This window comes from Patella vulgata, chromosome 6, assembly GCF_932274485.2.
Source record: "Patella vulgata chromosome 6, xgPatVulg1.2, whole genome shotgun sequence".
NCBI classification, from domain to species: domain Eukaryota; kingdom Metazoa; phylum Mollusca; class Gastropoda; family Patellidae; genus Patella; species Patella vulgata.
Window position 1 is genome coordinate 67,264,247 of NC_065884.2, and position 22,416 is coordinate 67,286,662.

General features: G+C 37.3%; 1 protein-coding gene across 9 annotated transcripts in view; it reads right to left on the reverse strand.

The window, feature by feature from the left end:
- Window positions 1-22,416, reverse strand: part of LOC126824069 (troponin I) — an 82,391-nt gene that overhangs the window by 54,245 nt on the left and 5,730 nt on the right. For 8 of the 9 annotated variants that reach the window (XR_008788458.1, XR_008788457.1, XM_050553247.1 and 5 more), the window contains exons 2-3: window positions 11,458-11,526; window positions 369-479 (exon numbers count right to left, since the gene is read on the reverse strand). Coding sequence is in view for 7 of the 9 variants with exons in the window: in XM_050553247.1 (XP_050409204.1) it covers window positions 369-430 (62 nt within the window). In the remaining 2 variants the exon portion in view is untranslated. Of the gene's footprint in view, window positions 1-368; window positions 480-11,457; window positions 11,527-18,383; window positions 18,463-22,416 lie in introns of those variants that run through there. The other variant, XM_050553241.2, reaches the window with a different exon arrangement.

Genomic DNA, 22,416 nt, shown 5'->3' on the forward strand with positions numbered 1-22,416 from the left:
AAAATACTATGTAACAATGCCACAATACCATGGCAACAATTGGATGATAAAATAAAAATAGCAACAGGGGGGAAGCACCAACCAATGAACAGGGAGAAGAAATAATCACCATAAATTCAGCACAATAATCAATGAAGCTGCAAGCGTCAAAATTGCAATCAAGTAAAGCGATAAATCTTCCTAGAAGATCCATTGGCTCATTAAACCAATCAAATTGATTGATATTCAAAGAACAAGAATAAACAGGTTTTCTCACATAATTCATGTCACCTAACTGATTGTTGTGCTTTCGTTTACTAGAAAGGGAGGTAATTGAATCAAGGTCAAAGGTCAAAGATTATTGTAAGATATAAATATTGCTAACTTACTCGTCGTCTCCTCCTGCTCGACGTCGACGTCTGGCTTCTCTGCGTTCTTCAAGACTTGCCATTCTGATTGGTCAATTTATTGGTCAGTTTCTCACTTTCTACGAAAAAAATCTGAAATTGAATAAATAGTGAATGTTTATATTAAAACTTAATAATCCATGTCTCTGATTCTTAAATAATTTGTGGGGTTGGGTGACATGGTTTTGATTCTGCGCTTGAACGTGGCAAGGAGTACGGTCATCTGTCCTACCTTGTGGATTATATCCAGGTGCTGCGGATTCCTCCCACCTTAAGGTAATTAATGAAATATAACGGAACTATATGTTAGTCCAAAAATAACCTAGCTTTGTGCCAGGTGAATGTTAAACTCACTCTCTCTCTCTCTCTCTCTCTCTCTCAGATAACCATGACATATCTGGTTATTTGTGTGTGAAAAGATTAAAATCTAGAGAAAGTTAGAGAAATATAACTGTCTGTAGCTCAGATAACATCAATTAAAGGTTGAAGTAATGGAATGAGAAAACCAAAATAATTATCTCCCTTGATGCATCAGGCAATGTAAAAAAAATCCTTGCATGTTGCAGCTGATTTAATATCCATCTAAAGTTGAAGTAAATGAATAAGAGAACTGTGGTCTGAATCCATATTAAAGAAATAATTATCTCCCCTGGTGCATCAAGGGAGATCACTCTCCCCAAATTTGGAGAAGACACTTTGCTTTTTTTTTTAAACATCTCTGTTAATATCACAATTTATTGTTTATTCTACAGATGTCTGGTGTGGTGTGAGTTAATTTTAGACATGAAGTCTGCCTGTATATCTTCTTTTTTTTTTATAAGATCATGATAATTTTTTGAAGAATGTATTTCATTCACAAACTTAAACAAAGAACTAACTGTTCAGCCATGGGAAAAGTTTCAAAATTTGATATAATGTGGCAAATCTTAACTTCAGAAACTTAAAGCGACAGAAATAAATGAGGGTCTTCCTAAATCTGATCAAACTTTGGCCTTAATTTTGTTGGTGTTATAATTTGGTTGTCCTATTTTGTAGTTCTAATGAGCATATGGTCCTTTGAAAGGTCTGAGCTTTATGCTATGACAGAGAGAGACTCAGAGAGAGACTCAGAGAGAGAGACAGAGAGAGAAAGAGAGAGAGAGAGTTTAACTCCACTCCACACAAAAGCAGGGTTCAATTTTACTTCAATAAATGGCTTGCATGTAGGGGTCTTCAGAGAAAACCAAAGTTGGACAGGTGATCCTACTCCTTGTCACGGACAGAGTATCAAAGCTACGCCACTTGACTCAATGACAGACCTTATGATCTATAGCACACATGTTAACGCATTCGGCCACTCAACCCACCGTTTCAGGTACAAACCCAACAAGTGGGATAGGGTAGCTGTTAAACAATTTACAATTAAACTTTTATGATTAACAATCCACATCATATGTTTAGTGTCGATTCGGTGAGTAAGGATTTCCAGAGCTTGATGGCGATGTTGTTTGAAAAAGTTCCCCAGAATTTTCCAGCGTGGAGGACCTGGCAAGGTATTGTCTGTCTAGTCATTCAGAAGGGATGAAAAACCTAGGTCTCGTTTATACATTGGTGTGCATGTAAATGAACTATTAACAGTTAGAATTTACTTTAAGAGTGTGCTGTAGCACCACTGTCCAGGCAATATTACCCTCATACCACACTGTATGACATATGCTCGTCTTCATTAGCCCAGTAGGAGCAGAACTGTAGCACGTTAAACCATTTTCAAATCATTTCGTTTAAAGTATTAGTCTGTGCATATAAAAGATCCCTTGGCAGTTTGAATTCGATATAAGAGTAGGCCATAGTGCCGCTGCCTGGGCAAAATTTGCCTCATAGCACACTGTATGGTACATGTCCGTCTTCATTAGCCCAGTCAGAGCAGAACAGTTGGATGTTTAACCACTTTCAAATCATTTCATTTTATTTCATTAGTCATGCGAATTACCACTCCTACACACTGTTCTAATTATATACATAAACCTTTTACAAATACACATATATTTCAATGTCATTAAAACTTTCTACCTGCCAGACAAGTTACCTGGCACTATTTCCTCGTTAGTCATACCTTCTACCTTAATCACCAATTAAAATATAATTTCAAACTAATTTAAATTCTATTAAAATAAAATTACAAGTTATTCCCACTACTCTCTTTTACATCAAGTATTTGTTAAGCATACATTATGCAAGAGCTAAATTTGTCTATTGCAGGTCTTTCTTTAGGCCTGAAATGTTATCTAAATTATTAATTAGACATTAATTAACTTATCCAGACCATAATCAACCCTCGATGGCATCACTAGGCTGATATGTTTATTGGATTAAGTTCCGATTTGCTGTTAGACTTCCATTCACAATTTGATCATGAAATGGATAATCAAGACTATGTTTATTTTTATCGTACTGGCTTCAGTAATGATGATCGAGGCTAGGCTGAAAATTCAATCGCTAAAATCTCGGTTCATAGTGGATCAATTTGACTGAAATTTTCAGCAAATTCCCTTAACATTGTCTAGTTTTTAACTATTATAGTGAGAACTGCCAGCTCTTTATCTAATCTCCCATAATGTATCTTTAAGTCTGAGAATGGTTTGTGACTACTGGATAAAACTAGTTCTATTTTTGAACTATTGTAGCAAGAATGGCTCTCTCTTTCTCTAAATCTTACAAAATGAAATGAAATGGCGTTTAACGTCCTACTGTTCTGCTCCTATACTGGGCTAATGAAGACGGGCATACACCATACAGTGTGCTATGAGGGAAATTTTGCCCGGGCAGCAGCACTATCGCCTACTCTTATATCGGATTCCAACTGCCGGGGGATCTTTTACGTGCATTCCAATACATACACAGGACCTCGTTTTTTTGTCTCATCCGAAGGACTAGACAGCTGTCCTTGTCAGGCCCTCCGTCCTGCATCACTGACAAGGGGAAACCACGCCGGAAAAACTGGATATACTTTCTCGGCCAATGCAGGGATCGAACACCCGACCTCCAGGCTAGCGAGCCAGCGTCTTACCCACTTAGCCACGTGATCCCCTCTAAATCTTACATAATGTATCTTTAAGTCTGAGAATGGTTTGGGACACCTGGATAAAACTAGAATCTTCCGGTTTGTGAGACAGCACACCTTAAATATTTGTAATCTACATGTAGGTAACAGAATATAAAATATGCTACACGTAACCTAGGTAACACTTCTGTATATTCAAGTTAAAAGATGGTTTGCCAGGCAACAAAACATACTCCCACATCAGTTAAGTTGCTCTGACAGCTGTCCATGAAGCTTTTAACATTTCTATTCTTTTGTAGTATTAGAGGCATGTACTAGACAAACCATGAAGTAATTATAAGAAATTTGATAGGCTTCTTGTTCTTCTTCATGATAACATAAACAAAATGTGTCAGTATTCAGATGATAACTTAAGCTGCTTGAATTCTCAGGAGAGAGAGAGAGAGAGAGAGAGAGAGAGAGTTTAACATCCATTCAACACAAACTAGGTTATTTCGAGACTAACATATGGTAATCTTATTTCAATAATTACCTTGAGCGTAGGGGTCTTTAGCAGTGGGAAGCAACAGAAAGAAGACAAGGAGAAAACCCACGAGGCTGGACAGGTGATCATTCTCCTTGTCATGTACAACTTTCACATTGACGCAAATTACAATGTCACAATAAAGTCATCAATAACAACACAACTGTCGTAGTCTGATTAAAATACAGATTAATATTTCGTTTCATTTTTTTATACTTTTAATGGCCTACACTACATGAAGATCCGACCAGTTGTAACGATAGGTCGCGTCAGAGGTCATACAAGCGACTTTTGACCCTAAGACATCAGACATTTGATTACCCAATCAGCATTGATGTTACTAGTAGATTACCCACAGTTCCGTGAAAAACATGCCTAAAGCTCGCCGTAATGGACCGTTTTATTGGCTAAGCCCTCACACCGTAAAGACAAGTAAAACGAAATTTTGAACTATAAAAATGAAACGAAATAGGATCTGTGTTTTTTAATCAGATTGCGATTGTCGAAAACGTTTCGCTTTTTAATTCAGATTAAAGACCTGTACATGGAGATCGGCCTGCTATTTAGCTATGACATATAACTATGGAACTAGTATGTAAACATTCAGAAATAAACTAAAATATACCTAGAACATATCCCCTACCTGTCAAAGAATAATTCCAAAAGTTCAGAGAATTTAATACTATACAGACTATTAATGCACAGAAACAGGTGTGGTATATAGAAGTATATTCCCTGCTCCTTACAGTAGGCTACAATAACCTTAATGACCTATCAAAAGTTTCAAAAACTCAATGCTTTCTAACATTAATAATCCATATAGATAGATCCTATTACAGGTATGATATATGAACTATAGTATACAAACTACAATGCACATTGACAGGTGTGGTATATGGAAGTATATTCCTTACTACAGACATAACGATAACCTTTACGACCTACCTGTCAAAGAAACAAAGAAAATTCCCAAATTTTCAAGAATTCAATACTTTCTAATACTAATAATCCATATATAAACAGGTATGGTATATGAACTATGGTATACGAACTATAATACACAGACACAGGTGTGGTATATGGAAGTATATTCCCTACTGCGGACAGTACAATAACCTTTATGACCTACCTGTCAAAGAAAATTCCAAAATTTCAAAGAATTCAATACTTTCTAATACTAATAATCCATATATATACAGGTATGGTATATGAACTATAATACACAGATACGGGTGTGGTATACGGAAGTATATTCCCTACTACCAACGTACAATAACCTCTATAACAGTTACTTCTACAAGATTTACACAAACTGAGAGATTTAACTGCTTCTTACATTAATCAATCTACAGATGAAAAAATTTACTCAAATTCCACAAGCAGACGGCTTGGAGTTTTACACGCCATATGTCTTATCATATTATAATACGACCCCTGGGTTACTACCAAAATCAACCAATAAAATCTCTTTATTTTATAATAATCAGTAAGTAAAGTATCGGATATCGTGGTGGAGTTATTAATGGACCATATGTTTGTAATTACCCCGGGAGTTTTAATATTATACAAATAACCTATTATACACTCCATGTTTCTGTTTCCACTATACCGTGTCTGCTATATAGTAAGTGCAGGAGGACCGCACTACACACAAAACAAAGAGAGCTAGAGAGAGAGAGAGAGAGAGAGAGAGAGAGAGAGAGAGAGAGAGAGAAGGAGATTAAATTCCACTTGACACAAACTAGGTTATTTCAGGACTAACACATGGTTCAATTTTATTTCAATAATTCGCTTACGCCTCGGGATCTTTAGCAGTGGGACTAGCAGTAGGAGGAAACCGGAGGACGCGGAGAAAACTCACGAGGTCGATGTTCACTTGACACAAACTAGGTCATTTCGGCTGAATGGTTAGCATGTGGGTGTTGCATGTGTGCATTGTATCATGGGGTCTGTCATTGAGTCAACTGGCGTGGTTTTGATTCCCCGGTTGTACCTGACAAGGAGTAGGGTCGCAAGGGGTATATTATTTTAGTTAAAACAAAGCGAACAATTTTCAGTAAATTCTTAACTGAAATCTGATGTTTTTGACTGAGAAAGTTCATCAAGATATATTTTCATGCATAGTGATTCGGATAGAACAAAAAACCCTGAGAACCTGTATTTACAACCTGCCACACGTTAAAGATCTCCTGAAAATTTGAATGCATAAGAGAAGGCGACACCACTGGGCAAATGTTCCTCATTTCATAACATCTGCCCACATGGGTGGAATGGCCATACAGGCCTTTAGGAAATATCTGGTTTACTGGGATCTCCAGGTTACACAAAATGTCTAGAACATTCCATTTTTATCTGCCCATTTTCATTAACCCTGTTGAACCCCATTTCATTTCATGGAGAGTTATTTTGACTTTACAATTTATAATCATGAAAGGGGAGTCAGAATTCTTGTTCACAATAAACTAGATTAGTTGTACTGCATTTAGCAGGTCAATGGCTTTTATTATAGTTTAGGAATTTGCCAGAAAATAAAGAGTTCTGCTGAAGGTAACTACCAGGTAGTCTAGACAAGTATGGTAGTTAAACAGAGAGAGAGAGAGAGAGAGAGAGAGAGAGAGAGAGAGAGAGAGAGAGAGAATGCAAGCCAATTATTGAAATAAAATTAAACCATATGTTAGTCCCGAAATAACCTAGTTTGTGTTGAGTGGACATTTAGTTCTCTCTGTTGGTTGGTTTCAATACAAATGGACCATATGTTAGTCCCAGATTAACCTAGTTTGTGTTTGAGTGGACATTTAATTCTCTCTGTTGGTTGGTTTCAATACAAATGGACCATATGTTAGTCCCAGATTAACCTAGTTTGTGTTTGAGTTAACATTAAACCATTTCTGTTGGTTGGTTTCAATACAGATAGACCATATGTTAGTCCCAGATTAACCTAGCTTGTCTTTGAGTTCACGTTCTGTTGGTTAGTTTCAATACAGATAGACCATATGTTAGTCCCAAATTAACCTTGTTTGTGTTTGGGTTAACGTGAAACCTTGTTTGTGTTTGCGTTAAACGTTAAACCATCTCTCTAGTGTATGGTTACCTGTTGGTTGATTTCAATGACTTTCTCAATGCTAAATGTCAAACCTGGATTCTAGCCAGATATGAGTAAGAAGAAACCGGCCGGCTAGAGTAAAGAGTATACACGTGTATTCTATATAATATACCAGTATAGGCTCATCTCTACATTATAACATATGTTAATATAATACTCTTATAATGTAGTTAGTGGGTCGATTCCATATCCTAAATAATATACTATATATACCAGTATAGGCTAATATACCAGTACAAGATGACTAGGCTCATCTCTAATACTCTAATGTTATAATATAATACTCTCATAATGTAGTTAGTGGGTCGATTCCATATCCTATATAATACCAGTATAACATGACTAGGCTCATCTCTACATTATGACATATGTTAATATATATAGTACGAAATGAAATGAAATGTGGTTTAACATCCTACTGTTTTGCTCCGAACTGGATTAATGAAGACGGGCATACAACCTACAGTGTGCTATGAGGGATATTTTGCCCTGACAGCAGCACTACGGCCTACTCTTATATCGAATTCCAACTGTCAAGGGATCTTTTACATGGATGCCAATGTAACCTTGGTTTTTCGTATCATCTGAATGACTAGACAGCTGTTCTTGTCAGGCCCTCCGTCCTGCATCACTGACAAGGGGGAACCACGCCAGAAAATCTGGGTTCGAACACTCGACCTCCAGGCTAGCGAGCCAGCGTCTTACCCACTTAGCCACCGTGATCCCCAATATATAATACTCTTATAATGTAGTTAGTGGATCGATTCCATATCCTAAGCTTAGATACAACATGGCCACCTTTAAATCATAACAAAATTATCAGGAGTGTGTCCACAGGGGGTGGAGGTCCAGGGAGTTCAAGTACACACTAATGTGTAAATGGTGGACCTTGTTTTTTTTTGCCCCATCTATACAACTAGGCACAAATGACAATGTAGTTAGTGGGTCGATTCCATAGCCTAGGATTAGATACAGCATGGCCACCTTTAAATAAGAACTAAATTAACTGCAGTTTAGCTCGATCAGGCCTGTGTCCAGAGGGGGGTGGGGGGTCTAGCGGGGGGGGGGGGGGACCTCTCACTGCTGGTGCAGGGCCAATCCATACACAAATGCATGCTCTAGGCGCGTACTATGTACTTTATGGTCACTATTTACACACAAATCCTGATCCACTCCAACTAAAACGCAGTGGTAAATAGATGAGTTTTTAATTTTGTTTTAAAAGATTCAAGTGATGGAGCTTTTTAAGATGATGGGGTAAGGAATTCCACAAAAAGGGTGCACTGTACTGGAATGTTCTAGAACCGAAAGTTTGTAGATTGTACTTTGGAATGCTCACTCTGCTGTAATCCTACACATGTACCTAAATGAGTAGAAATACTGTCTCAAAGTTTCTGATTTTATCAAATTTTCATACCATCCATACAACTAGCAACAAGTGACAATGCTGCTTGGCTTGAATGAAAGTAACATTTTGCTAAGATGTTCGAATTAACCCCCAATCGAGACTTGGTAGACTCTAAAGTGTACCAAAATGTCTTTCTTCCCTGCCAATCCTTTCCTTAATCTCTATAACAATCAACTATTGACATTCAACCATAGTAAAACATACTGGCTGATAGACCACAGTAACCATAGCAACCATCAGTACTACCTATATATTATATACTACCTACCAAACACATGCAGGTGTATGCAAATAAACCCTACAGTGGTTCTACCAGTCAAAAATTCCATAAAACATGTTACAATTCCACCCCATGATGTCTTCAAGAACACAAGACTGCTATAAATTTCCTTTAAAGTAGCTAAGTCCGTAACTCAATATCATCCAAAATCTTCGACATTGAAAACACAATTTGTTTTGCAATTTTAAATCAGCATTGGTGTTGTGATCTTACCTGGAAAAAATGGGCTTCTGATATCCAATATTTAAGACAAAATAAACATTTTACCATTGTACCATAATGCGTTTCAGCGCCATTTGTAACAAGGTGCTCAAAGAATGAGGCTAGACATATTCCACAAGTCATGTCAAACGGTGATATCATATTCTTATTTGGAGAGCATGCGCAATAAATAATATTGGTGTTGACTGGAATAACCGGACGCTAGAAACTGACTTGCGGTTGAGACTTCTGGCCTATTTCGCCGAACATAACTGATGACAATTCACAGTAAAACGGAGACGATTGAATGTAAAACAGTTTATATAAATTCATATTCCATTATTATATGTGTTGCGACCCATTTGCACCAATTTCTAGGTCCAAAATATTAGCGATTTAGCTCCTTTAAAATTCAAACATTTTTTTTTTCAAAAAAACTGATATCACTAAAACTATCCAGCTTTTATGAAAAATTTCAAATATTTCTCTTTTTTTAAAATGTGATATGAAAGTTAGGGAAATATAAACCAATAAAATAAACACAGGGTAGATTTTATCAAAATTGTGTATAAATCGAGGTAAATAGAAATGCAGGCTGTAAACCAGGAGCAGCTGTTAGGGTCAGAGGGCGCACACTGACACAAAAACAAAAACGCTCAGTATGTGCATTTACCTTGATTTCGTGATTCACAAAACATATGTAGTATATACTATATGTTGATTTATTGTAGATACGGTTGCCGGGGATATAATTCATATTTCATGCATTTATTCAAAACTAGCTAAAACAGAAGAAGAATGATTTATCATGGAAACGGTTGCCGGGGATATAATCACTATTTTATTTATTTATTAATCTATTTATTCAAAACCAGTTGTAGCTAAAAACAGAGGAAGGATGATTTATTATGGAAACAGTTGCCGGGGATATAATCATTATTTTATTTATTTATTTTATTTAAAACTAGTTGTATCTAAAACAGAGGAAAGATGATTTATCATAGAAACGGTTGCCAGGAATAAAAAATCCCAATTTTATTTATTTTAAATTCATGTTGTAGTAAAAACATAGGATGGCTGGAAATGTCGAAAACAGATAAAGCACATGTTGTTATCTGGAAATGATATTAAAGTACTTCAATATCTTCTACAGTTGAAATAAAATCAAATGAAATGAGATTTAATGTCTTTCTGCACAAATCTGAGCTAATGAAGATGGGCATACATCATGCAGTGAGCTTCAAGGTAAGTGCTGTCCTGAAAATGGGGGTTAACGGCAGTAATGCCTTTGTAAACAAATCAAGCTAATGAAGATGGGCATACACCATGCAGTCAGCTTCAAGGGAAGTTCTGCCCTGAAAATGGGGATTAACGTCTTTGTAAACAAATCGAGCTAATGAAGATGGGCATACACCATGGTGATCAAGATCTTTGTGAACAAATTATGCTAATGCTGTCAATCATATCTTGTTTTGGTCTCATCTGATGAACTAGAGGTATTTCTTGCCAGAATCTCTATCCTGCACTACCATTCACTCGATTTGATATTTGTTTTTATTTCTTACAATGGCTGTGTAGTTTGTCTTGTCTATAAGTTTGTCTGGTCGGTTTCGTTTTGTATGTATTGTGCACCTGTGGACTTACTATTACAATGGGAAACAAGCCGGGAGAAAGAGGTGGAGGGGAGAGGATATTTTTTGCCTGATTTGATTGTCGCAGGTTGATTTTTATTAAGAAATAAAATGAAATGAAATGAGGTTTAACGTCCTACTGTTCTGCTCTGACTGGGCTAATAAAGACAGGCATACGCCATACAGTGTGGTTCAATCTTATTTCAATAATTCACTTGCACATAGCGGTCTTTAGCAGTGGGAGGAAAGCACAGAAGATCCCCAAGAAACACTTGAGGTTGGACCTCTACTGAATGTACAAGTGGGGAATCGAAACCATGCCACTTGACTCAATGAAAGATCTTATGCTATATCATGCACACATTCGGCCACCGAACCCCCCTCTATTTAGAGTCAACAACTACGTGTGGGAATTGTCGCCGATTTGTTCCAGGTTCAATTCTATCATGTCTAAAAACATAAATAGTTTTTGGTCACATAGAATCTCTAATAATAGCCAATCGATGTTTAATCTTGCCGATTGATGTTTAATCTTGCCGATTGATGTTTAATCTTGCCGATTGATGTTTAATCTTGATGTTTAATCTTGCCGATTGATGTTTAATCTTGATGTTTAATCTTGCCGATTGATGTTTAATCTTGCCTATTGATGTTTAATCTTGCCGATTGATGTCTAATCTTGCCGATTGATGTTTAATCTTGCCGATTGGTAAAACAATGAACTGGCCACTATGGTATCATAAATCAATCTACTTTCGGCTAAATTTAAACATGTTAATTATTACTTGTTAATTAAAAAGTCAATCAACTGTCATACCATAGTGAGAATCGGCCATGTGGTTCATAATCCGAGATTCTCTACAATAACTAATTAAACAAACTTACCTAAAAATGTGAAAATTTCTGGAATGGTAGACAGGGGCACGGTCTTTTCTTTCTTACTCTCACTGTCCCCTGAAAAGAAAAAAAAATTGTGCATAAAATATACCGATAGTGCCAACAGAAGTTCATCTTTTGTGTTTCCAGTGGAGGTTGGATGGCTGAATGGTTAGCACGTGCGCGCTGTATCATAAAGTCTGTCATTGAGTCAACTGGCGTGGTTTCGATTCCCTGGTTGTATGTGACAGGGAGTAGGGTCACCTGTCCAACCTTGTGGGTTTTCTCCAGGTCCTCCAGTTTCCTCCCACTGCTAAAGATCCATACGCGCAAGCGAATTATAGAAATAAAATTGAACCATATGTTAGTCCCGAAATGAACTAGTTTGTGCCGAGAGGATGTTAAACCCCATTTCTCTCTCTCTCTTTTTGTGTTTCCATAGTAATTACAAGTTAATTTTCCTAACACAAGTTTTTCAACTCGTGCTTTAGGGTCATCATAAATAAATACTCATCAGATTTGGAAGTCTGAATGGCATTTCGTAATTGAACACATTAAAATAAACACAACAGTTCTATGGATAACAAATACTGTATTTCTATTAAAGCAAGTTTCAACAATGATTCTCTTGCCGTTATCAAGCACTATACTGATTATATGTATACTATGTACAATCTGAACATTAAGGAAACCACTTAATTAGGAAGACAGTTGGCCATATTCAGATTTTTTTTTTTTACTTTGGCTGTAGTAGCCAAAGATATAATTAATCTATCTTCAAAGGAACAATTGTGTAGTCATTTTATCACCAGCATGTAACTCCATTCACGTTGGCCGAGAAAGTTCAATGGAGCAGGATAGAGGGTCTGGCAAGGGTACAACATAGAGTCGTTTGGATGGGACAAAAAAGAGGTCCCATGTACATGTGCACATTAAATTAAAGACCCCTTGGCATTAGTGCCGCTGTCCGGGCAAAATTTCCCTCATAGCACACAGCATGGCATATGCCCGCCTTCATTCACCCAGTCGGAGCAGAACAGTAGGACGTTAAACCCCATTTCATTTAAAATATCGTCTTCATTACCTCAGTCATCTTCAATAGATCAGTCAAAGCAGAACAGTAGGATTTTAAACTCCATCTTATTTCATTTACCTTGATGTATCAGAAACACACTACACAAACCTTGAGAAAAATCTACTTAATTTTATCTTTGAGTGATAACCCGGTCTACATCAACTGATAGACAGGAATCTCAAGCCTCTCAATTTATCATTTGATAGCTTTAATCTCTATACTACAGTCAAACTCTATACACAGGAAATCGACATTTAAATATCCGGTTAGATCTACCAATATTAAACTACTATTTAACTAATGAAGTGTATTTACATATTAAATAGAGGGAGCCATGGTGCCTAAGTGGGTAAGACACTGGCTCGCTAACCCGGAAGTCGCGTGTTTGATCCCTGCATTGGCCAAGAAAGTTCATCGTTAATTTCCGACGTGGTTCCCCCCTTGTCAGTGGTGCAGGAAGGAGGACCTGACAAGGACAGTTGTGTAGTCATTTGGATAAGATGAAAAACCAAGATCCCGTGTATACATTGGCGTGCACGTAATAGATACCTTGGCAGATAACTTTGGTCTCGTTAGAATTTATTAATTATTATCTATAAATTTATACTAACTTTAGCCTCTAACGCATCCACAAGATTTTTTAAGTGATCAAGGGCCATAACTCTGGCAGTAATTATCGGAAATTCAATAGGATTCTGCATCACATGACGTTTAACACTGCGTATAAATCTCAAGTCAATCAGATGCTAACTTTAGCCTGTAGACGATGGACAGACCAACAGGGGTGACGGGAATATACGACCAAAGTTCAATGTGAGCGTGGGGGGTTGGATGGCTTTGTGGTTAGCATGTGCGCGCTGTATCATTAAGTCTGTCATTGAGTCAACTGGCGTGGTTTCGAATCCCTGGTTGTACGTGACAAGGAATAGGGTCGCCTGTCCAACCTCATGGGTTTTCTCCGGGTCCTCCGGTTCCCTCCCACTGCTAAAGACACCTATGCGCAAGCGAATTATTGAAATAAAAATTGAACCATATGTTAGTCCCGAAATGACCTGGTTTGTGTCGAGTGGACGTTAAACCCCATTTCTCTCTCTCTCTCTCTCTCAACGTGAGCGTATAAAAACAGTACCATGAAATAACCCAGCAGCCATCTCTGTCTATCTGTAAAATCTATCATGGACCAAAATATTTATTTTGGAACTGTCCATATTTAAAAGCTGGTTTATTTATAGCCAGAATTCTAAAAATAGAAGTTGATAATTAGCCTGCAGGTCTATTTATAAACTTTCTACCAAATTCTTTCTCTCCATTTATCTCCTATTTACCATGTTTATTGGACTGATGGGTACAAGCCAAATAAATTAATTATCTAAACGGATATCTGATCACTGAAACCAGATTCCATTCTGGAATTTCTTTTAAACGCACAAATATCCTGTTATGAGATCTGTTTGCCCACAGCTAGATATCTAAAACCGACAAATATCCTGTTAAAAAAACAAATGGTTTAACCTACACTTGATACAAACCAGGTCATTTCAAGATTAACATATGGTTCAATATTATTTCAATAATTCACTTGAGTGTAGGGGTCTTTAGCAGTGGGAGGAAAACAGAGGACCCAGAGAAAATCCACGAAGTTGTCACATACAACTGTTAGATCAGTCCATGTTAAAACCAACTGTTAGACCAGTCCATGTTATAACCAACTGTTAGACCAGTCCATGTTATAACCAACTGTTAGACCAGTCCATGTTATAACCAACTGTTAGACCAGTTCATAGTAAAACCATCTGTTAGACCAGTCCATAGTAAAACCAACTGTTAGACCAGTCCATAGTAAAACCATCTGTTAGCCCAGTTCATAGTAAAACCAACTGTTGGACCATACCATGGTATAACCAACTGTTAGACCAGTCCATGTTATAACCAACTGTTAGACCAGTTCATAGTAAAACCAAGTGTTAGACCAGTCCATAGTAAAACCAACTGTTAGATCAGTCCATAGTAAAACCATCTGTTAGACCAGTCCATAGTAAAACCAAGTGTTAGACCAGTCCATGTTATAACCAACTATTAGACCAGTCCATAGTAAAACCATCTGTTAGCCCAGTTCATAGTAAAACCATCTGTTAGATCAGTCCATGTTATAACCAACTGTTGAACCAGTTCATAGTAAAACCAACTGTTAGACCAGTTCATGGTAAAACCAACTGTTCATAGTGAACCCCATTATTACACCAGACAATGGTAAACCTATCTACTTACTTTCTATTTTTTGCTCTTCTCATCAACATGTATTTTTGGATTTTTGGTGCAGAATGTAAAAATTGTAGAAAAAATACCATGAAGACAGATGTTGCTATGGAAACTAACTCTCTCTTGTTTTTTGTTTTTTTACATTTTCGTAGAATTTCTTTGGTGCAAAGTAATTTGTTTTTGTATACCTTAATATTGTTAAACATTTGTCTTAAACAATGAGAAATTAATGGAAACTAGTGGAATCTTGTGGTAATCTTCAGATAATCTTGCCTTCAAACACCCTAGGTTCCCTCCTATACCCTAGGTGTCCTCAAACACCCTAGATGTTCTCCTACACCCTAGGTCCCTTCCTATACCATACATATATGAACCCCTTTTATGACCTAGATACCCCCCTACACCCTAGGTGTCCTCCTATACCCTAGGTCCCTTCCTATACCATACATATATGAACCCCTTTTATGACCTAGATACTCCCCTACCCCCTAGATGTCCTCAAAGACCCTAGGTGTCCTCCTATACCCTAGTACCCTAGGTTCCCTCAAACACCCTGGGTGTACTCAAACACCCTAGGTGCCCTCCTACACCCTAGGTCCCTTCCTATACCATACATATGCGAAACCTTTTATGACCTAGATACCCCATTATACCATAGGTGCCTCCTATACCCATTTTCAATAAAATGCTTGATCTCGCTTTAACTCCTTCCAGGTTGTCACGCCCTTATGTAAGATTCCTCGATCATCGCGAATACCAAGTCTTGCGCTTTGCAACTAAAATGTCTACCTGTGATAATCAAGTTTCAACGTTCAAGGTTTGTTCAATGGCAAGATTTCCATACAAGCTGCCATATTTGATTTGAGTGTGTTTGTGACACAACCTCTGATTGGATGCAACTGTTTGTGACACAACCTCTGATTGGATGCAACTGTTCACATGTCTGCGTTTAAGGTAGATAACTGTAGTTATAAGTTCGGGAATTGCAGACCAGTCTAGCGACATCCAACATTGAATGATGTTACAATTCTAGCGGTAAAATGATTTACAGAGAGAGAGAGAGAGAAATGGGGTTTAACATCCACTTGACACTAACTAGGTCATTTCGGGACTAACATATTATTCAGTTGGACAGGCAATCCTACTTCTTGCCACGTACAAGCGGGGAATCGAAACCATGCCACTTGACTCAATGACACACCTTAAACTAATAGGCGCCCAACCCCACATTAAATCATTCTACCGCTGAACTCCCAATTAAACCATTCGGCCACCCAACCCCACATTTTATCATTCGGCCACCCTACCCCACATTAAACCATTCAGCCACCCTACCCCACATTAAACCATTCGGCCACTCAACCCCACATTAAACCATTCGGCCACCCTACCCCACATTGAACAATTCGGCCACCCAACCCCACATTTTATCATTCGGCCACCCTACCCCACATTAAACCATTCCGCCACCCTACCCCACATTGAACAATTCGGCCACCCAACCCCACATTTTATCATTCGGCCACCCTACCCCACATTAAACCATTCAGCCACCCAACCCCACATTAAACCATTCGGCCACTCAATCCCACATTAAACCATTCGACCACCCAACCCCACATTGAACCATTCGGCCAACCAACACCACATGAAACAATTCAGTCAACCAACACCACATGAAACCATTCAAGTCACCCAACCCCATATTAAAAAATTCCGCCACCCAACCCCGCATTTACCCATTCGGCCACCTAACCCCACATTAAACCATGCGTCCACCCAACCCCACATTAAACAATGCATCCACCCAACCCCACATTAAACAATGCGTCCACCCAACCCAACATTAAACAATGCGTCCACCCAACCCCACTTACAGTTTAACATCAATCTACAATAGTCCATAGGGCTTGGATGGTTAGTGTGTGCACGTTGGATCAGAAGGTCTGTCATTGAGTCAACTGTCATGGTTTCGATTCCCCGGTTGTACGTGGGGGTCGCCTGTCCAACCTCGTGGGTTTTCTCCAGGTTCCCTGTGTTCCTCCCACTGCTAAAGACCCCTACGCGCAAGTGAATTATTGAAATAATATTGAACCATACGTCAGTCCCGAAATGACCTAGATCGTGTCGAGTGGATGTTAATCCCCATTTCTCTCTATCACAATAGTTTATACAGTTCAACAGTAATCGATGGCACTTCAAAGAGACAAACTAGACGAAAGTTGGAGTAAAAAAATCAGACAATTGAAATGAATCCTTCAAACAGTAGAAAGGTCGTTCTACACCTGCGATTAAATTACAATTTATTTTGCTTCAATGCCAACAAACAGTGTTCCAGTATTCACTCTCAAAATTCCTGTTAAACTACCATCTTCATTCGTATGAGAGAGAGAGAGTGCCAGTACTGCACAACAGAGGGAACAGTGTTATGTGCATTAAAGAACCCTTGGTAGACTGTAGTTGGAATCACACTAAGCAGAAACTCAGGACAAAGTTTCCTTCATAGCACACTGCATGGCAGAGAGAGAGAGAGAGTTAAAACATCCACTCGACACAAACTAGGTCATTTCAGGACTAACACATGGTTCAATTTTATTTCAATAATTAGCTTGCATGTCAGGATCTTTAGCAGTGGGACCAGCAGTAGGAGGAAACCGGAGGACGCAGAGAAAACCCACGAGGTTGGACAGGCGACCCTCCTACTCCTTGCCACATATAACCGGGGAAATGAAACCACGCCAGCTGACTCAATGGCAGACCTTATGATACAACACACACACGCTAACCATTCGGCTATCCAACCCCCCTGGTATGAAAAACCAAGTTCTCGTGTACATGTTGATGTCCACATAAAAGAACTCTAGACAGTTGGAATTCAGTTGCTGTCCAGGACAAATTTCCCTCATAGCACACAGTAAGGTGTGTACCCAACCAGGGGCAAGAAATGATCAGTTGGGTCCCTATTTCAGTGTGACTTTCTGTGGAAAATCGAGGGGGGTATGGCGCGGGTTGTACCCCAGAAAATTTTGAAAGTTTGAAGTCGATTTCCCTGCATCTGAAATGAAATGAAATGGGGTTTAACGTCTTACTGTTCTGCTCCTAACCTGGGCTAATGAAGACGGGCATACACCATACAGTGTGCTATGAGGGAAATTTTGCCCGGACAGCGACACTACGGCCTACTCTTATATCGAATTCCAACTGCCAAGGGATCTTTAACGTGCATGCCAATGTGAACACGACACCTCGGTTTTTCATCCCATCCGAATGACTGATGCATCCAGATTTTAACGAATTAAAAAAAAATAAAACAAACAAAATATAACTCTTACTATCAAATTTAACCTTATAAATATAACTCCTTTTGTTAGACTGAAGAAAATATTTTTAAAAAAAGGCAAACCCAAAAAACACAAAGAAATCATAATTCTTATCGTTTTTATAAAAAAGATAAATCACCAAATTAAATAATCAAAGTTAGGGCAATGAAATGAACGGAACGAAATTCACTCAAACTGAACACCTTATGAAAATCACCCTTATTTTGAAAATATTTAAAAAAAAATAAAAGAAAAAAACCCTAAGAAATCATAATTCTTACCTTTTTTTTATAAAAAAATAAATCACAAAATTAATAATCAAATTTAGAGAAAGGGATAACCGAAATGAAATCCAACTGAAACTGAACACTCAATCACTGAAGAAATGTCTAAACTGAAGAATAAAGGTTGCGACCACCTGTAGACCAGAATGATTAGTCACAAGAAAAGATTGTTTGGTAGACTATAGCTAGAGTGTTAGAGAGTTGAGGATATTTTTAGTTGAAGCTAAAGTTATTTCTAGAATTATCTTTCAAACTAAACCAAGTCTAACAATTACATACGTACATGTACATGTACATACATGTAGCACCCACACCATCGCAAACAATTAAAGGCTCAATACCACTCTTGTTGTAACTGAATAATATGTCCCAATCTTTATTCTGGTCAACAAATTGTACTATTTTACAATATTCCAATTAATTGATGATACAAATTTCATCTTAACACACCTAATTTAAAAAATTGTAAAAATGCAACTAAATGATTTGAAAAGCCTGACGTAAAGCTTTACAAATGTGACTTGGATTTAAAAATATTTTTGAACCCTCTGGACAAGTAAAATAGGATTTAATGGATAATTTACACAACAGGTAGGACACTAACACATCTAGTACTTAGAATAAGGCTATTATTTATTTTCTGGAGCTGTCAAGCCAGCAAGAGTGTTATTGTCCCTTTAAAGCAACAATAACTCTAAATGCAAACTAGAAATATGTGTCCTCATTAATCCTACTAATTAATGGATATGTTTATTAAACATACATTATGCAAGATCTAAATCTGCCTATTGCAGGTCTTTCTTTAGGCCTGAAATGTTATCTAAATTATTAATTAGACATTAATTATAACTTATCCAGACCATAATCAACTCTCGATGGCATTGGTATGTTTATTGGATTAGGTTCCGATTTGCTGTTCGACTTCCATTCATAATTTAATTATTATTAAATGGATAATCAAGACTATGTTTTATATCCTACCGACCTTAGTAATAATGATCGAGGCTAGGCGGAAAATTCAATCGCTAAAATCTTGGTTCATAGTGGATCAATTTGACTGAAATTTTCAGCAAATTCCCTTTACTGTATCTAGTTTTTAACTATTATAGTGAGAACTCCCATAATGTATCTTTAATGTATAAATTCTAACAGTTTAAGCTCAGATACTTTCAATATATTTGTGAATAATGTCCATCGTTTATCTCTCTGATCTGTAACGTCACTTATCGCAAACCAACTTTATTTTGGTAGCCAATGTAACAGGATTTTGTGCTTCTAATAAATGTTACTAGTGATGGTCTCATAATAACTTAAAAAATCGGTAATTGGGCGATAAGTGGCCTATCGGAAGAAATCGGTATTGTCAGTTTGTACGAGGGAAGGTATCTTTAAAGCGACAATAAGTCTAGATGCAAACCAGAATAATTTTGTCGTCATAAACCAGTCTTTAATTATAGTAATTGTTGAATAATTATTAAAGATACATTATGTAAGATTTAGATAAAGAGCTAGCTATAATAGTTCTAACTATTGTAGATAATGCAAAATAAATATATTGAAAATTCCATCCAAATTACTTTATTTGCACCTGAAAGAAATTCACTCTTTTAAACGTAAAGGCTCTTTCCTAGGTCTCTCCTGTTGATTTTCTGCATGAGCAGGGGGGCCACTAACGTCCACTCGACACAAACTTGGTCATTTCGGGACTAACATAGGGGTCTTTAGTAGTGGGAGGAAACTGGAGGACTCTGAGAAAACCCACGAAGTTGGACAAGTGACCCAACTCCTTGTCATGTACAACAGGGGAATCAAAACCACCCCAGTTGACTCAATGACAGATCTTATGCTACAGAGTGCAGGTGCTAACCATTGGGACATCAAATCGCCCCAGTACATTGGGAGCTATATGGTAGGCCCTACCACATGAACTGAGATTGTGTGATAAGCAACATATCTAGAATAGAGTTATATATCCATTATTCAATGTGCTGTAGCTACTGGGGGGTTGCACTGTATGATAAGCAACATATCTAGAATAGAGTTATATTATTAAATACCTTAGAGCTACATGTACTGGGAATTTAAATCTGTCAAATATATAAACTTACGCACTAGAGATACATGTACTGAGATTGTGTGATAAGAAACATATCTAGAATAGAGTTATATATCCATTATTCAATGTGCTGTAGCTACTGGGGTTGCACTGTATGATAAGCAACATATCTAGAATAGAGTTATATATCCATTATTCAATACCTTAGAGCTACATGTACTGGGAATTTAAATCTGTCAAATATATAAACTTACGCACTAGAGATACATGTACTGAGATTGTGTGAAACATATCTAGAATAGAGTTATATATCCATTATTCAATGTGCTGTAGCTACTGGGGTTGCACTGTATAATAAGCAACATATCTAGAATAGAGTTATATATCCATTATTTAATACCTAAGAGATACATGTACTGGGAATTTAAATCTGACAAAAAATATAAACTTACGTTTCTGTCTACATAATCACAAAATAAAATCCAATTTCATAAAAACTGTTGAGTTATATCCAGGTTACACATCTCTTTAAACAGCCCTAGTCTTATCACTTACACAACCAACACTCAAATAATGTCACTCTCACCCTAATATCACAGTTAACCAATGAACTAAGGGATAATCTCACTTAATCTCCAAATCAAAAACTTAATCCATGGGGATTATTTCAAGTCTGTGCCCACACCTAACAAGATCATAGTATTAAAAGGGATAATAATCCAGGGGTATTGAGTTGTGGGAGGAAACTGGAGGACCAGGAGAAAAAACCACGAGGTTGGTGGGGGACCCTACTCCTTGTCATTATAATATAATGCATGTTGTTAAACCATTCAGCCATATAGCCCCCATTATTCAAAAATGGATATACATACCATATGTTAGTTCAAAAATGACCTAGTGGATACTAATCCCAATATGACTATATAATTCTTATTTGTAGGCCTATTATGCCGTCAATATTTCAACTCATATTTTTGTTTTCTATTTAAATAACAATGGTCGGAAGGACAGGACATTATAAATTTGTAGGGATCAGACCACTTTGTATTTTAACTTTAGTATTTCAACTCATGTATCTTTGTTTTCTATTTAAATAACAATTTTTTTTACGGTGTAGAGGTGGTTTTTAGTCCTGTTTCCTCACATAATAAAAAATCATTTTAACCAAACAATAGCCAGAGATTTAATACTACTCATTATACCAACGCATTGTTAAATATTACTACCTATGGATCTATTGTTATCACAGGTAATCACAGGTAATAATAGCACACCTGTCTCATTAATTAATCTGATTAGACTTTAATAGTTTTAATAAATATGTCCAGTAGTTTTGTCTAAAAGCATAATAAATAATTTTGTTTTGTTTGAATTGTTTAATTAATTTAATTACAGGTAAGTTGTTTACCTGTGTTTATCATAATTTATTAATTGTTTATTATAATCATTAGATACCATCATTTTCATATAGTCAAGGGACAGAGAGAGAAATAGGGTTTACAGTCCACTTGACACAAACTAGGTCATTTCGGGACTAATATATGGTTCAATTTTATTTCAATAATTCGCTTGGGCGCAGGGGTCTTTAGCAGTGGGAGGAAACCGGAGGGAGAGAGAGAGAAATGGGGTTTAACATCCACTCGACACAAACTAGGTCATTTCGGGACTAATATATGGTTTAATTTTATTTCAATAATTCGCTTGCGTGTAGGGGTCTTTAGCAGTGGGAGGAAACTGGAGGAACCGGAGAAAACCCACGAGGTTGGACAGGCGACCCTACTCCTTGGCATGGGAAACCGGAGGACCAGAAGAAAAGAAAGACCTGCAATAGGCAGATTTAGCTCTTGCATAATGTATGTTTAATGAATTGCGGTGGCTCAGTGAGTAAGATGTTGGTGTGCAGGACAGACGGCCTGGCAAGGGACAACATATAGTCATTTGGAAGGGAAAACTAGGGGTCTAATGTACACCTTG